This window comes from Diaporthe citri (assembly GCF_014595645.1).
Source record: "Diaporthe citri strain NFHF-8-4 chromosome Unknown scaffold_2, whole genome shotgun sequence".
Taxonomy (NCBI): domain Eukaryota; kingdom Fungi; phylum Ascomycota; class Sordariomycetes; order Diaporthales; family Diaporthaceae; genus Diaporthe; species Diaporthe citri.
This window is the reverse complement of record NW_025064847.1, coordinates 6,858,226-6,875,620: the sequence shown is the minus strand read 5'-3', so window position 1 is coordinate 6,875,620 and position 17,395 is coordinate 6,858,226. Positions and strand designations below refer to the sequence as shown.

General features: G+C 56.1%; 5 protein-coding genes across 5 annotated transcripts; 2 read left to right on the top strand and 3 right to left on the bottom strand.

Moving 5' to 3' along the window:
- INS49_007420 (uncharacterized protein) lies at positions 1-1,080 on the bottom strand (the record flags this gene model as incomplete). The annotated part of the gene is made up of 1 exon (XM_043168185.1): positions 1-1,080. One exon carries the CDS (start codon positions 1,078-1,080, stop codon positions 1-3), a length of 1,080 nt encoding a protein of 359 aa, XP_043029329.1.
- Positions 1,081-4,765: 3,685 nt separating this feature from the next.
- On the bottom strand, positions 4,766-5,974 carry INS49_007419 (uncharacterized protein; the record flags this gene model as incomplete). The annotated part of the gene is made up of 2 exons (XM_043168184.1): positions 4,766-5,303; positions 5,400-5,974. The coding sequence occupies 2 exons, from the start codon at positions 5,972-5,974 to the stop codon at positions 4,766-4,768; spliced, it is 1,113 nt and encodes a 370-aa protein (XP_043029328.1).
- A 2,506-nt stretch (positions 5,975-8,480) lies between these two features.
- Positions 8,481-9,204, bottom strand: INS49_007418 (uncharacterized protein; the record flags this gene model as incomplete). Its single annotated transcript, XM_043168183.1, has 2 exons — positions 8,481-8,835; positions 8,909-9,204. 2 exons carry the CDS (start codon positions 9,202-9,204, stop codon positions 8,481-8,483), a joined length of 651 nt encoding a protein of 216 aa, XP_043029327.1.
- Positions 9,205-10,854: 1,650 nt separating this feature from the next.
- Positions 10,855-12,710, top strand: INS49_007417 (uncharacterized protein; the record flags this gene model as incomplete). The annotated part of the gene is made up of 3 exons (XM_043168182.1): positions 10,855-11,112; positions 11,188-11,261; positions 11,324-12,710. 3 exons carry the CDS (start codon positions 10,855-10,857, stop codon positions 12,708-12,710), a joined length of 1,719 nt encoding a protein of 572 aa, XP_043029326.1.
- Positions 12,711-14,680: 1,970 nt separating this feature from the next.
- INS49_007416 (uncharacterized protein) lies at positions 14,681-16,636 on the top strand (the record flags this gene model as incomplete). The annotated part of the gene is made up of 5 exons (XM_043168181.1): positions 14,681-14,802; positions 14,925-15,305; positions 15,360-16,005; positions 16,067-16,205; positions 16,266-16,636. The coding sequence occupies 5 exons, from the start codon at positions 14,681-14,683 to the stop codon at positions 16,634-16,636; spliced, it is 1,659 nt and encodes a 552-aa protein (XP_043029325.1).
- Positions 16,637-17,395: the final 759 nt, after the last annotated feature.

Here is a 17,395-nt window from a genome sequence, read left to right as displayed (position 1 = left end):
TCAGGATCTGACCGAGACGGCATCCAGTCTGCTCATCAGCACCTCAACCTCGTCCTCGGAGGAGGAACTGGACGAGTCATCCGCTTCGCGCCGGCTGTCCAGCTCCGCCTCGAGGATCAGGTCTACCACGCGCGCGATGTCCTGTTTCTCCCGCGGGACCCAATGTCCTCCCTCAAATTCCACAACCTTGGTCCGCCGCGGATTACACATGCCCGCGATCTGCCGGCTGTCCTTGACCCACGGGTCGCAGCGTCCGATGACGTGGACCGTGTGGCCTGGGAACAACTGACCTTCTGCACCCGCATCGAAGTCTACTGCAGCTGAGGCATTTGAAGGTGCGATTTTCTTGCTGCCGCCAAGCGTGTTTGCAGCAGACATCATGGCGGCAACGGCAGCCTGCGCGGCCCCGCCTCCCGTCGCGCCGCCCATGGCCACGCAGAAGCGCAGATTGCTCCACTGCGGCGAGCCGATCGCCAACTCGACCCCCAGCAGGCCCAGAGCGGCAAGTGCGCCCTGCGAGAAGCCGACCACGCCCACGACGTCCCGGCTGCGGACCCCCTGCGACTCGAGCTGCTGGGGGATGCTCTGGTTCGCGATGTCGAGCAGGCCCGTGAAACCGCGGCTCAGGCCCTCGGCGCCGCGCGGGAGGCTCAACCCCAGTGACGCTGCGGCGCTGACGGCCGCGGCTGGTGAGACACCCCGCCGACCGGTCCCGCGGGCTCTGGCAGATGATGAACCCCTGCGTTTGTGTTCTGTGGCGGACGGGCGACGTGAGGAAGCCGCAGTCTCTGGTGAAAGGAAACAATCCGGGTCTTGTGTGTTCTTGCTGGCGGCTATGTTCTTCTCGATTCCGGCACCAAACCATCGGTAGTAAGCATCCATGCCCTGGAAATAGGGCAGGATCCCTGGGCCTGGGGCACTCCGGATCGGGGCGTCCACGTAGACCAGGTCAAAGTAGGGGCTGAGTGCCTTTGCGAGGAAGTGTGTCTGGATCCGGAAGATGGCGGCGGAGCTGCCTGCACCGTGGAGGAGGAGCAGGACTGGCTTTGAGCCGAAGGCCTCGCTCCTGCGGCGCGTCATTGTGAGTCTTCGATGGGGCTATACTCGGATATATCCTTGAGGTGAATGCGAGTCCCACGCAAAGTATTTGTGCTGTTGGTCTCGTGTGTTACACCGGTGAGCGAACACTGTATGTAGTGGCGTGATTGGTGATGGCCAGCTGCAGCACCCCGAACATGTGTTGAAACTCGATCAGGGGAGCTGTTTCGGGCTAACCCCCTTGGAGCACTTTATTTCCCGCGCGTCTCAATTTTTGTCATAGAGGCTGTCTCAGATCAGAATTGATGTCTACCGCAGCGCCTCGGTTGTGCAAGGTTTGGGCCGTGATATAGAAATCCAATATATTCGCACGAGTGCGCATTGAGTGGATGGGCAGGACGATGTTTGAGCGTTTGATGGTGACGGCGGAGAATATCTTGGGGCCCTTAGAAAATATGAAAAATTGTAATGCGTCGGATCACGCTTTGGGAACCCTTGGTTAAAGAAAGACAGGTGCAATCGGGAGTCTTGTAAGTCCGCCGTCTGGGGACGGGTCTGGCTCACGGGGTATGATGAGGTTGTCACCACCGTCAAGCATAAGTCACCAACGGCAGGCTGACCATATAGATCGAGTTGTCAACTTCCGCAGTACTGCGTGATTCCCGAACATAGCAGACATTCCGATTTACGAAAATGGACACTTGGGTTACGGTATTTTCCAGTATTTGTCCATCAGGCAAGTCCCGCCTGGGCGGCGACATATTTCAACTCGGGATCAGCCCCACAATGGATGGGTGAGTGTCAGCTAGAGGACCTCGGGTCTGATTTGAGATGTTGTAGCCACGAGGCAAGGTGGCACTGAGCACCAACATTCATGAGCCGCCACTCGCTGTCAGCAGCTTCAGGTGGCGGCCTTCTCAGAGACGAGGCTCTGCTTTGCCCCCCCCCCCCCCACACACCCCCCGAGGCTAGACCAGAGGCAGTCCCCGTCAGCCAAGACAGCAGCCGCTCTCGCCAATAACCTGGAGTGTCAATAATGCAGGGTAGAAGCCGAGAGAAGCTAACTAGGTACCTTGCAGATTGGCCTCGTGGCTGACAGGGTTGCTGACAAGCAAGCAGGATGTCAGCCAGTGGCCAAGTCCACGGCCTGCGGCGCGGCCAGAGCGTGGACAGAACACCAATATCCGCTTCAGCAGCGACCATCGCGAGACATGGGACACGAGTCCCAGGGAATCAATGTTCCATGAGAAATTGCTTATGTTTCCATGGGAACAAGAAGCTGAATACGTTATATTTGAAGTCCATGTCGAATGAGCTAAAAGCCCACCATGAGTTCCAGGAGCTGTATAGATCCAGCAGCGCGGCGCAGTTCTAGGAATTTCAAGTCTCCGAATCCCAGGCTGATTGAATGAAAGCCATTTCAAACCATTTCACGGGGATTTGACAGTGGGAAGAACCTATTCGGTCTGTTGAAATGCCTCCAGTTTTACACGGAGCACTTGACGGCGCGCGGTACAGGTCGTACGTGAAATAAGTTCAGATGTACATGGGGATTGATGGTATCTATCGTGTCGTCTCGGTGTGTGAATCGGACTGGAATTATAGAAAGGAAGGCCATAAAACTTGAATATATGAACTGTGCTGTTGACCTTCACAACTTTAGAGCTGCGACATAGTACGGGACATGAGACTTGCAAATATACCTAGGTATGAATAGACCTGACCCCACAACATCGAGTCTCAGGTTTGGGTAGACTGGTCAGAAGTTGGACAACTAAAAAACTTATAAGTTTGTCATGAGACATCTGCAATGAAACAAGGATTGCCATTCTGCCACATTCGTACTGCTTGGATATTCTAGCTTGTGCCAACTGTCGCTTGAAGAGCATAGAATTACTCCTCTTCTCTGAACCTGCTCTCTAATTCTAGGATCAAATAACTCTGCCTTCTCTGTCGCTACTATTATTCTGATCAAAAGCCCACGGCTGAAGCCGGCCCGTAACGCTTGCATCAAGAGGGAAATTATCCAAAGCGCAAGCCCTGCCAAAAGTGGATGAGAAACCCAGAACGCAAGAACCCTACGCGTTGGCTACCAGCAAGAAACCGCAGCCGTTGCATCTATCTTGTCCCTTTGGATTCAATTGTTTACAGTGCGCACATTCCACGTTTTCGACATAAGGGCCGCGGACTTCGCCGTAGTTCACAAGTGAAACGGCCATGGCGTCGCTTCTCATTGTGTCGGAGGCTCAACGATGGGGAATGTTTTGGGTTGGTCGGTGTTTTCCTGGTGGACGTGTTTGGGGTATGTTCAGCCCTTGTGTGGTGTCGAGTACGGATTGCGATGTCTGATCACAGTGACGCTCCATCAAAAGCGGGCGACGATGGCCAATTTATGGTTTCAGTCTGGGTTTGATGTGATTCATGTTCCCAGCAAGAAAGTTCCAACTGCTTTGCAGCTGCATTGAAAGAAAATATCATCCAAAACCAACACCGTCTGTCCAAATACTTTTGTGCTATTCAAGCCCTAGTGTTGTGGCGTTGTGTCCCAACTAGAGAAGCTGCTCCAATCACGGAACAAAACCTGCATTCATCGTCAACGATATCGGTATGATACTCGGAATATTGGACATGCCGTGGCGAAGAAGTCTCGAATTTGTATTGTAGCTACTTGATAACTCACTTCTCATCCTCGCCATGCCGAGGATGCTTCCTCATCTTCACTACTTCGAATTTAGAACAAGACTGCTGGGTCCCGGGTTGCACAGGGGTTCCGATCTAGTTGTGTACAGCGTTTTGTGGAATATGTAATTTTGCTTTTTTGCAGCGGAGGAAAAGGTGGATCACGTCAAAGTTGGTAGACGCCCCTTGATGTTTTCGTCTCGTGCCAAGTGAAAGATGACAAAACAACTCCAGCTGAGAACACGAGGTGTAACAATCCCATGTTCTCGCCCCCGCGCCCCTGTATCAATGAAAGAGATGTGACCAGTGAGCTTCTTCGCGTGATATGCAAAGTCAAGACTCCTCGGACGTAGGCAATGATTCGAGGTTCACGTGTGGATGGTTGGCTCTGAATTTTCCGTGGCAATGCCACTAGCACTTCTTGTACCACCACATGCGCCTGATTCAGCTCAAGATCGCTGTTGGTACGTACTTTGCGTGAGGCACAGCTGGAATGTTGGCATCAAAGGTATCTGGACGAGGATACTCGCCTCATTACACGGCAGTCTTTGGATCCTATGGTCTCAAGACCACGAGTGCAAGGTCGGGCAGGATCATTGTCATTCCTGTCATTGGGCCGCCCAAGCTGTTGCCAAACCCAGGGATTTTCATGGAGCGTTTGATGAGTGCTATTTCCTTACTTTCGAATATCCACAGGCTTACAGCTTGCATAGCTACATGAATATCCCTCATACTGCCTCAAGACAGAGAAAAGCTGCCTTCCTAAATGTATGCACAGCTCCGAACGCCTTCACACCCACAAAATCTCATAGATAATTACTATTTCCCAACAGGTGGCCATCATTGCGTATCTCCCATCGGGTCTTGTACCTCTTCCTGCAGAAGAAAATGGGGAGAATCAGGCGAGCAGTGGATATGGAAGGCCAGAGATTGCTGGCAGAGTAGCGTAGACCCCGAGAACATGTTTGAAAATTGACACCAGGATGAAGAGCAGACCAAGACATTGCTGAAGTCGCTCCATCCCAGGGCAAAACACAAAGCACCACATCTACTCGCGGACAGCCCCGTCCAGACGGTAGACCAGCTTCTGGCCGCTGATCTGGCCCTTCCGGATAGCGGTAACGCCCTCATCAGCGAGCCCCTCGAACCCACCGGGGCTCACCTTGGTCGGGTGGGGCGTAAGCCTGCCCTCGTCGAAAAGCTTCTGGATGGTCTCGAAGAAGGGCTTGGCAAAGTCCTTGACGCGCTGGTCCCCCTCGTTGCCGTAGGGGGCGGGCCACGAGCAGGGCTTGCCGCCGAGCATGCTGGCCAGGATCCAGTCGGGCTCGACGACCTTGCGCTTGGACTCCGGGTGGGGGTCGAGGGCGGTGTACTTGCCGCCGCAGCGGCCGAGGGCCTGGTAGCAGATTTTCATGGAGCTCTCCTCCGTGATGCAGTCGAGAGCGTAGTCGAGGGCGTTGGCCGTGTGGGCGCGGATGTCGGCGCCGCAGGTGGGCGAGCTGTAGTCGAAGACGGCGTCGGCGCCGTAGGAGCGGACGAGGTCGAAGTTGCGCGGAGAGCAGGTTGTTATGACTCTGACGTTGCAGCTGGGGTTGTGTCATGTCAGTAAATCCAAGCCGAGTATGAACTGAGAAACAAGGAATAAAGAGCTCATGTGGTTGAAGAAGAGGAGGTGGCCTTACAGCTTGAGGAGTTGGATGGCCATGGTGCCCGTGCTCGTACTGCCACCGTACACCAGCACGGGCATCTGCTCACCGGCCGCCTTGAGAAGCCACTCGGTGGGTATCCCCAAGCTCCAGAACAGGGCCATGCCTGCGGTAGCGATCCTCATTCCCATGCCGGCAGCCTCCTCGAACCCCATGCTCTCGGGGATTTTGAGCGCCATGTCCCCGTCCAGGACCACGTACTCGCCAAAAGCACCAGCCCTTGGGCGGAACTTGTTCATGCCGTCAGCACAGCCGCAGACCCTGTCGCCGACCTTGAGGCCGGGACGGGCAGAGGCGACGTCAGAGCCGATGGCGGCGACGTAGCCGGCGCAGTCGAAGCCGAACATGGCGCCCTCTGCGACGAATGGGCCGACCATCTTGGTGTCGACGGGGTTGAGGGCGACAGCGACGGTATTGATGATGATGTTGTCGGCCTCGAGCTCGGGGACGGGGGCGTGCTGGCTGACGACCCACTCGCCTTTGTCGCCGGCCAGGATGGCGCGCTGGGTCCGAGGGAGCCCCGGGGCCGAAGCTACGGCGGCAGCAGACATGGCTGGGCAAAGGGGTAGGGATGGCGACAAGAAGAGGGGTGAGTGGTTGACCCAAATAATAGGGGGCGAGGGGGTGGTCGGGGGGTGGTCGAGGGGCTCGAATTAACTGTGGGCGAGATGCCAGGTGTCACGGGGGAAGATCTACGTGCTCATGAGTTGGCCCCGAGGTTTTCGCCATCGTGCCAGGCCCCAAGTATTTAATGGCGAGACACAGCAGGTCCGGTGCTGGAAGGCATTCAGCTCGGCGACGGCCCTCTTGTGGTTGACAGTCATGGCTTCGGAGAGTCCAGATCCTTCCCGTGCGAAGATGCCGCATGAGGATGGCCGATGCCGTAAGGCGGATGTCAGGACGCAGCGGTTGGGCGAGGGAGGAGGAAGGCCTTGACGTGACTGGAAGACTGGAAGGGGTCATGTCTCTGGTCATATACGCAGTTAGTTCCACAGGCTGCCAAAGCGCTGCCATGGCGGGGGCAGGTTGGAGTGTGCTGGTTCGGTCAGGAGGTGTCATGCCCCGGTCAGCAACCAACTCTCACGGCAGCCCATGTCTGCGTCAGTCCACCTCAGCTCATCCACGCCTGGGCCTGAGAACTATGTATTTGAGTGTCAGTTCTCCCAGGGCTCTCTCTCGACATGGCGTCCCTCCTTTTCCCTCCGTTGCATTGTCTGTCATGAGTGGTGTCCACCAGATTGCCTCAATCGTTCAACGCGACCCGTTGATTGGAGTCTCGCCCACTGCCACCATAGGACAGACACCTCAGCAGTCGGACCAAAGGAAACGGACGAGGTTATGTGTGCCTGCCCTCTGGGAGGAAAAGAAGAGCTGCGCGTGGAGACGGCCCATGACTGCGATGGCAGCCGTCTTCGGGTTTCTGGCCCGAGGCAGGCTGGAAGGATGCACGCAGATGAGACCCCAGTGCAAATAAGACCTGGATGACAGGTCGGTAAATTGAAGATAAATTATTATCCCTTCCGGAAGATAAGCTTCGACTAAAATGGCGACGCCCCCACCGCACAGCGCCTGTACGTACACATGCAGGGACCAAGTACATGCTGTACATCATACTTGTACATAATAATTTGAATGCACGCATGCACGCACGATCCTGAATCTTGGACCCTTCTCTCATTCCTACTCCCCCTCCCACCTAGGTCAAGTCGCCCAGAAGATCAGGGTCCTCTCCAACAAACGGTACACACACGCAGCGAGTAACAAGAGCGGGCCAAAGGGGTCGATTCCTCCACCTCCAACCCCTGCACTCAACGTGCAGTACCTCATCCCCTGCCCTTACCCCTCGCCGTTGTCTTCAGTATTGCCTGTCGCCTGTCACTCCTACCACTGCCCGCCAGTCTCGCAGCTTCATGGACAACGCAAGACCGACACCATCTGGTCCCGTGCCGGGGAAATGGCTGCCCGAGAACTGGAGACCCCCGTTGTGGCTTCTGCGTCGGCCCTGCCCAGCTTCAGCCCCAGCTACACCTGTCCGGGTGCTGCTGTTGACCTTGGCCTGGCCTCGAAACAGATCACATGTCACAGTCATGGGATACATACGGCACAGCAGATACCAAGTGCATGAGAATGGGTGATCGTTTCCCTTCCGTTGATGCTGTTGCTGTTGCTGTTGCTGACGCCTGTCTCGGGGGATGATTGAGTATTCAGCCCCGTCGTTGAGACAACCCAAAAACAGCACCATGCAGTAGCGCGAACAAAATGTGTCCCAGGACAAATACCCCTCTCTGCGATGACCCGGGTGATCCAGAGTTCAGGATCCCACGGCGAATATCGTGGCCCCAGTCATGGCTGCTAACGGATTGTAGCCTGATCCTTCGCGCCCAGAAGTCCCCAGCCGAGCCGCAGCCTCGAGCATCTCGAGCTCCTCAAGCACACGCCCTCTCCATCACCTCCGTCCCCGGAAGCCCCACCGACCTGTCGTCTGTCGTCCGTAGCCAATGGCCCCCCACCTGCCGTAAAGCGAGAGCCACATGGAGCACCAGGTCTGGATGTCATGCCCTCACCGCTGATCAATTTGGTCTTGTATATCCCTTGCCCATCGTAGGTCGCCGGTGAGGTGAGGGATCGTGAACGTTGCCAAAAGGCTCAATCATCCCCAGCCTACCACTTGTGTTGCTGTGGACTTGTGACAAAAAAGGGAAAAGAAAAGAAACATTCCAGCAATAATTAGTATGAGAAAGGAAGTCTGGAGCACGGGGTGTGGGGAGGGGGCCAAACGACGCCCGGAGCCTGTGTCCGCATAACAGTCGAGAGCGCCGGAGACGTTGTTCCCTTCAACCGACCGCAATACGGCATTCCAGCCACTCAGAACTTGCCCGGCGTCCTGGCTCCGTGCAGCGCCCTCTCACTGTCACTCGACGCCTCCGACGACACCCCCACCAGCACCAGCGCCACCGCCCCCACCACCCTTGGGCAGCACACGCAGCCTCAGGCCCGTGAACACACAGAACGCAACTGCAACGATCTCCATGAGCACAGCCATGCACAGGAAGATGGTCACGTCCCCCTCGAAAGGGTGAACTCCTTCATCCCGCTGAAGTCGGCCAGGAGCCCGTACACCAGCCGCACCGAGATGAACGGCGCACACGCCGCAAAGCACACCATCAGCTTGTTCTCCTCGGCCGGGATGTACTTCCACTGCCTGAGGAGGTAGCCCCAGAGGCACACGGCGAAGACGTATATCCCCAGGAAGATGCACACTGCCGCCTGCACAATGCCGTTGGACGTGATGTGGTTCGACGACTCGGCTGCCTTGGTGCCGCCGTAGATGCCCAGGCTGAGGCCGGTAAGGGAGGCGAGGGAGATGAGAGAGAAGATCCGCGTCGATATGCCGTGGATTACGAAGCGGTTACTGTTGGAGAGGAACGGGACAGTCAGTGCTGCCATGCTCAGGTTGCTAACGACAATGGGAGGTGACTACTCACACCCTGGTCAGGAGGGCAATGTTGAGCACCGTCAACGGCGACAGCCCGATCGACTGGCAGATCAGGGCGCCTCCATACGTCGTCCTCGACGGGCTATTGATGGTCGCCAGCTGGAAGGCCCCGGCAAGGATCCGCAGCAAGGAGAAGGTGATCAGGACCAGCCACCCTGAGCCGCGGCTCCATCCATGCCGTGAGCAGAGGATGAAGGCGCACCCAAGGTATACGGTGAAGAAGAAGAGCTGTATCACCGCCACGCCGTCTCGGTAGGTGAACACTCCAAGCTCGCTGAACGCCATGGCGATGAGCGGGCGCGATCGCTGTGATGCTGAGTGATGGAAGCAGGAGGGAGGGAGCAGTCCTTGGAAGTGAAGAAAACGGCAAGGGAAAACAACGCAATGAGACTCGGTTCTTATCTGAGCGCTGTCAACACCGTGTGATCAAATTTTTGCCAAGCCTGTCAGGCCGTAAGCCAGGCAGTGAGTGTTGGTGATACTGCAGATGGAGGGACGAAGACAGGGGGAGAAATATGACAAGAAAGGAACGAGCGTGCCTCCCAAGCCAGATGAGAGGCGACTTCCTCTATCTTATGTCTGTCTTCCACCGCGAAATCCTAGGAGCTCATAGAGTCATGAGATCCAGGCACGCGCGGCGCAGATGATGCCATTGACGACCATACATCCCAATCATGGCGGCTCAGGTAGCCAACCAACCAAAAACATTTAGCTCATCCGAGCCAGAGGTGCCCGGGAGAAGAGAAAATGAAAATGGAACCATGATGCGGTCGAGGAGAAAGGGGGGCAGCAACTGGACTCGTCCACTTGCCGCGTTGGTGACTGGTACTCTTGAGAATCCGATATCGAAAACGTGCTTCAACTCCGATATGCTGGCTTATGGGGGCATGACAGTAAGCCACGGTACCTTTTTTACCATACAGGGTTCCCTTTTCCCCGCCTTCACGTAGCGGGTAGCCTTGGGTGCATGACTGTCAGCATGTCCAAAGGAGTGGATTGATTCACACGCCCTGGGGTGATTTACAAGATGGACGAGGTGGTCGATGGGTTGGGGGAGTTTGATGGGATTGCTTGCCATCTGAAACCTTGGACTCAACCCCAGTCTCGAGGACATGCCTTGACGTTAGAATCAAACTGTCCAGATCCACCTTCGACAAGAGTGGTGGATGCCGCCATCAGCATGTCTTTGCTTCATGCATCGCCGACAGGCCAGAGTGGATTCCAAGCTGCTGGGACTTGTAACAGAACGTCAGCCATTGCGAAATCGAATACCGAGCAAACTGATCAGGGCATCTGGCCTCTTTATAGTGTCAGCATTCTCGCCTCATAGTCAGCGATTTTCTGGATTTGTTAAACGGAGGCGAGGATCTATTCGGCAGTTCCAAGGACGGGGCGACTCCTTTCGCTACAACAGGAATCAGACAACTCTTCACATACTGATATTTACTGGTTCTCTGAGGCTGCTTCTATTAACAGTCTGAGGCGTTCAAACCGCCTCCATCGTCATGCATGCAGGACCGGCGCGTGGGAGGAAGCCTGCCCCTGTCGATCATGGCGACAACGAGGAGTAAACCCGAAGACCAGTCTCTGAATATCGTTGTCATCGCACGAGAAACACCCCATGGATCGAACTGTGGCAACAGTCATGCCCAAGCCTCTGGTCATGACGGCGAACCTTGCCGGACTGACAAACCTGATGACATCGCGTTACCTTGTATAAAAGAAAGGCTGACTCCCAGCAACATGTGCCTGACTTTTCCAAGCCATCATATCCAGTCATCACAGGCATTTCCTACCTTTCTCGCGCCAAAAAGGAACCAAGCAGAGGCAGCCTTGCGCAGGACTCCGGGAAGGTCGAATCACTGAGAGTCTCAGCCTTGTGAGTGTTGCAGACACGGCAGCCATCCGGCAACCAATCAGGTAACAGCAGCAACCATGGATGACTTTTTCTCCAAGCCGATGAAGCTGGTGACGCTGGCTGCGGCCGGTGATGCCTTCGTTCTGGCTGCTGTATGGCGCAAGTGGGGGCCTACGGTGTCGTACACGCCCAACTTCCTCAGAGACAGCTACTTCAACAGCTACCTGGTCTTCTTCTGGGCCTCGTGGTGGCTGCACTTCTGGGGTTGGCTGTGGTATCGCTTGATACTGAAGCCCAAGTATCTCTCCAAGATGCGGCACCTGCCCGAGCCTACTGTGAGTATTCTAGTGGTTGACTGCTGTGTGGAATTGGCGTTGCAGTATAGAAATAAGTACTAATGTGTAAGACAGGAGGGCAGAAGTTGGTGGTTTGGGTACGGTGGCCGCACCTTTAGCGAGGGTAATGGGGCTGGTCCAGCCGAGTGGTGAGTAGCTCCTTTGGTAGCCCGTGGTCCTTGATATTTCCTAACAAAACACTGCCTCGCAGGTCCCGAACACTGAAACATGATGGCGTATTTCGCTTCCTGGGCCTGTTCAACTGCGAGCGTGTTGTCGTTGCCGCGCCAGAAGGACTGGCAGAAGTCCTGACGCGAGTGAGCGACTTCATCCAACCTATTCACCTCTCGTTCATTGCCCAGTCGATCCTCGGACCGGGCGTTGTATTGGTGAACGGAGAAGAACACAAGCGCCAGCGCCGTCTCTTGCTCCCATCCTTCGCCATGAAGCACATCCGAGCCCAGCAGCCCATCTACTGGTCCAAGGCAGTCGAGGCCACCGAGAAGTTGACGAGCTTCGCCGCCAGCACAATTAACCCAGACTCCGGATACAGTGACAAGACCGAGATCGGCGAGCTGGCAGGCTTCACTGCATTGGACGTCATCTCCAAGGCGGCGCTGGGTGTCGACTTCGAGGCCATCGCCAACCCAGATTCACACCTCATCCAGAACTACCGCACCGTGTTCGAGCCGACGCGCATGTTCCAGATCTTCAGCGTCCTCAAGTTCATCATCCCGCCAAACATGGTCAACAGCCTGCCCGTCAGGCACAACACCGAGGTGCGCAACGCCGCCCGCGTGGTGCGGGACGTGTGCCGGACCACGCTGCGCGAGAAGCGCGAGCGGTACAAGCGCGGCGACCTGCACGACTCGGACATCGTGTCGGCGCTGATCCGCGACCGCAACAAGGAGCTCGAGGAGGACGACGTGGTGACGCAGATGATGACGATGCTGGGGGCGGGCCACGAGACGGTGTCGGTGGCCATGACGTGGGCCATGTACGAGCTGTGCCGGCACCCGGAGTGGCAGGACAAGCTGCGCGCAGAGGTGAGGGCGAAGCTGCCGCCGCCGCGGCCCAACGGCGTGGGCCCCTCGGCCGAGGCCCTCGAGATCGAGAACATGCCCCTGCTCAACGCCTTCTGCCACGAGGTCATCCGCTACTGGCCGCCCATCCCCATGATCATGCGCACCGCCGCCGTGGACACCACCATCATGGGCCACTTCGTCGCCGCCACGACAAAGGTCATCCTCTCGGTCACGGGCACCAACCGCAACCCGGACCTGTGGGGCCCCGACGGCGCCAGCTTCAACCCGAACCGCTTCTACGACGAGGCCGGGGACAGGTACGACTCCACCGGCGGCGCAAACACAAAGTACGCCCACCTGTCCTTCATCCACGGCGGCCGCGACTGCCTGGGCCGCAACTTCGCCAAGGCCGAGATGCTGACCGTCATCGCGTGCTGGGTCGGCCGGTTCCGCTGGGAGCTGGCCGACGCCCGCGACCTGGACGAGAGCAGGGTGCCGCTCTCGGGCGGGAGCTTCTCCAGCAAGCCGCTGCACGGGGTGTGGTGCAAGGCCAAGGTTGTGCCTGGGTGGTGAATGGGGAAAGCCAAGGGCCTCGGGCTAGGAAGGCCGACAGGACTGGGTTCGGCTTGCAGTAATTGTAAGAACCAATCTGTGGTCGGTTGTGCTGGACAGATAATTGTTGTGCCGGGGCGAGGCGAGACGGGTGTTGGCATTGCCACAGAGTCTAGATGCCCGGTTGCCGGCATGGCGTTTGGATAAGCATGAGACCGTTGCATTATGAAATCAAATTGTCTGTTCTCATGAGAAACCAGCTCTCTTGTGTACATTTTCTTCGCGTGGCTTTCCGTTGCATATCAAAACTACTGAAGTCACGTCGCGAGCTCATAATATGAATACGGAGATTCGCACCCCCAAAAACGGAGGGTACTGTACACCGGTGCATCAACCAGCACTAAGTAAACCACATAAGAACTTACACACCCAACACCCACACCCAACAGCCACGCCTAATTCATACACTTAATTTACACACACACACACACACACACACACACACATTAGGTATCATAAACTATAGGTATTAGGCATATAAGTGTTAAGTATATTAGAATATGGTGTATAGGTATTGGGTGTATAGGTATTGGGTGTATAGGTATTGGGTGTATGGGTATTGGGTGTGTGGGTGTGTAGGTGTTGGTTGTATATCAGGTGTTGGGTGCATAGGCGTGTGGGTGTGTAGGTACATAAGTGTTGGGTGTGGGTGTGTGAATCAAGCCTGGGTGGTATGCTTTGCTTTAGCTGTAGCTATGATATGAGTTGATGCACAGGGTGTACCCTCCGTTTTGACAGGTGCGAATCTCCGTGTTCGACACGAAAGCCACCGGCGGGCCGATGCGATAAACCACGACGGGACGTGGGTGCCAAGCAGCAGGATCCCTCGCGACGCGCAGTCTCACCGCTCGCTTCCGGATGCGGCCGAGAGCATACCGCGATTCTGGCAGACAGAAGTCGTTTTCTCCGAGGTCTACCCCGAATGTCATCCCACCAGGCCGGAGTTTGCCTGTTGCATGTGTGCATGAGGTCTCCATGTGATGGCTTTGAGTAGCCTCCTTGTGGGGTAATGAGGGCGCGAACTCCTCATTGTAGTCCTGAGCGGTTTAGACATCTGGAGCGCATCTGTCGATCGTACCGCATAGTATTGCAGAAGTCAACAGGCTAATATAGGATGTGCGATATCACAGCGGGTAGCCTATAGAGACGATCGAGCTTGTTCTTCCAAGGTGTACAATAGCGTTTGGGATGGCCAGAAGCTGAACCTCGAGCAGAGATCGAGGCGAGCTGCAGGGGCAGATCAGCATGTTCGCTGGGGTTATGGGACCATCCACAACATCACATACGTTCGGCAAACTTGGCTTCGATCTTGGCTCAAACTTGGTCGAGTCCCCTACTGCAGGATCAACAACAACATCTGGGCAGCCTGACGGTGGTCACATGGGCACGATTGCTGCATTGTTTGCGGAGCGTACTGACTCACAATACCGCGCAGCTCCTGGGGCCGACGACAGGAATCAGCCATGGCAGGGGTTTGCCGTCGTGCTCGCCGTGGGGGCGCGGTGGGGTCGTCCCAGGGTTCCCCAGGTGGGCAAGCCGCCCTCTCCATCTCTCCACGGGGGGAAGTGGGAGGGCTGGTGGAGCCGGGCGTCGCAGTCCTCTTCGCGCGGGGAACAAGGCGGCACCAATTCGGGACCTCAATGACGTTTCGCGGAGAAGACCGCCCCATCTCGAATGCAGCTCGGCCAAGAAAAGGACCGAATGGCAGATCGCTGCCGCATAAACGGTGTTGGGTATCGTGGGTGAGAAAAAAGTCTAGTCTATCTCTGCCGGGTGCTGCTGCTCAGATCTGCATCCCGACGACCGACACTCGTGGCTTCCTCTCCGCCTCAATTCGCCGGGCAGTCCATCTCCCTCTGAGCTTGAGCGTCTCTCAGTTGTTGCTCCTCTGCTCCTCTGCGGCTCCAAAGCCTCGGTACCTCACAGAAGCCATGTCATCTGTGCACTCCGCCTCCGAGCCGCCTCGGAAGTCGACGATATGGGAGGACATCAAGGCGTATCGGAAGGCCTACTGGCTTACAGCCGTCGCGTCATTCGGTGGAATGCTGTTCGGGTGAGTAACTGAACCTTCGCGGCCCTACAGACACGCAACCTGGCCATGGTGTCGAGGTCTTGTGTGTGATTGATTTCCGGCCTGTTCTCTGTGTGTATGCTGACTTGTATACGCGCCGGCAGTTGGGATACCGGGCTCATCGGTGGCGTCTTGACAATGGACGCCTTCCAGCACTCCTTCAACCTTGACAGCAAGAGCTCCGACTTTGCCAACCTGCAGGGTAATATCGTGTCTGTCCTGCAAGGCGGCTGCTTCTTCGGCGCTGCCGCGTCCTTCTGGCTCAGCGACAAGATCGGCCGGAAATGGTCGCTCGTCAGCGCGGACCTGATCTTCATCATTGGCTCCATCATCCAGACCTGCTCGGGCCTCGGCACAACAAACCTCACCCAGCTCTACATCGGTCGATTTATCGGGGGCTTCGGCGTTGGCTTGATAAGTGCAGTAGTGCCTACGTACATCGGCGAAAACGCAAACAGGGAAATCCGTGGGCGGTGCATTGGATGGTAAGTGTGTTATGCAGTCCTGCTCTGAGCCGCGCTGATGTTTGCCGCGCCCAGCATGCAACTGTTCAACGTCACCGGGATCATGCTCAGTTACTTCGTCAACTACGGCATCAGCAACCACATCAAGAGCCCCACCGACGCGACAAAGTGGCGCATTCCCTTTGCTCTGCAGATCCTCCCTGGCGCTCTCCTGCTGCTTATCCTCTTCGAGAACGAATCGCCGCGCTGGCTCGTCGAGAAGTTCCGCATCGACGAGGCCAGAAAAGCACTGTCCCGCGTCCGGGCCCGCCCCGTCGACGACCCTGTCATCCGCGACGAGCTGCACGAGATCCTCGCCGACTTCGAGGGCAAGGAGAAGCTGTCCCTGTCCCAGCAGCTGAGGCTCGCCTTTTCCAGCAAGCAGATGCTCTACCAGTCGTCTCTTGCCGTCATACTGATGTTCTGGCAACAATGGACCGGGACGAACTCGATAAACTACTACAGCCCCCAGATCTTCAAGAGCGTTGGCCTCGCGAGCAGCTCTGCAGGCCTCTTTGCTACGGGCATTTACGGAGTGGTAAAGGTTGTTTTTACTGCGCTTGGGTTGATGTTCGGCGTTGAGCAAGCTGGGCGAAAGGCAAGTCACGAGTCCTTCCTGCCGGTACTAGACAAGGCGCCCATCATGATCAAGTCGAGCGCTGACCCACCATCTCTACCAGTGGTCTCTCATCTGCGGTGCTGCTGGCCAAGCTTTTGCCATGTTCTATATTGGAATCAACCAGGCAGTGCACCCCAACGACTCGACCCTGTCAGGCAACAACATCTTCGCCATTATTTGCGTGTACCTGTTCGTAGTGTTCTACTCGTTTGGCTGGGGTCCTATCCCCTTCGTCCTCTCGTCTGAGTGCTCCCCTAATCATGGTAAGCAACGAATCCCAAGCCTACATCTGACGACAGGACGGGTCTGACACCTTGTGCCAGTGCGATCTCTCGTCATGGCTGCATCTCTGATGACTCAATGGCTCTTCAATTTCGTCATTGCGAAGCTCACGCCAATCATGCTGGATCGCATCACGTACGGCACGTTCCTCCTGTTCGGCGCTTGCTGCATCCTGATGCTGCTGTACGCCGTCTTCTTCGTCCCGGAGACCAAGGGCGTCCCGCTCGAGAGCATCAGCGTCCTCTTTAAAGATAACATTGTTGCCGGCGCCACAAAAGACACCATCCCTAGGTTCAGCCGCGCGAGACAACTGCAGGAGCATCACTTGACGGCAGGAGAGCGGACCGGCGGCCCAGGCGGCAAGGACGTGGATGATGAGGAGCGTGATGGACAGGCAGTGCATGTGGCTTGAAGGATCGCAGGTGGACGATAGCCACAAATTCATCACATGTCCCCAGCAGTGCATCAGGCTGGATCCACAGGGGCTTAGATGACGCCCGCACAGTAGCACCATGGTCCTCACATTGAACAATAAGCAATGACACTGGCCGACATCACGTGCCCACCAGATCTGGACCGCCTGCTCAGATGAACGATCGTGATATGCCGCCGAAGACCAAGCAAACGGTGCCAGAGGTCCGAAGGTAAGGGAAAGTGACGTTGAACGAGCGATATCGAAGTGTCCGAACTGGAAATGCATCGACTCAACAATTTCGTTGCTCGCTACAGTTTCGAGCAGAGAGGGTTGGCAAACTATCGTCGTGGTCGATCTGTATGTTTAGTAGCGATTCAATCCTGCCATGCGTTGTTCATTTCGTTCTCGTGAAGGGGAAAGTGAGGCGTTGAAGAAAATTGCAGTCGCTAGCTTCAGCTTCTGGGGTTATGCTTGCGAAAAGCTGCCTTTATTTCATAAAGTGTCAGTGACCTCACCCTGTTACTACATGTGGACTGCGACCAAGATGTACTCCCATTGAAACCAAGGCAGGATAGGAGCATTAAAAGAGGGGTTTGCATCCTAGGTACTTGATGTGATGAGATCAACGCATTAGCACATGTGCGAAAGACGTCAATATACGCGTCAAAGCCTCCAGCTGTTGGGACAAGCTGGAAGCAAGCAAGAGACAGTGGTGCAGCCAACGAATTGAAATCAATTGGCACCTGATTTTTGGTC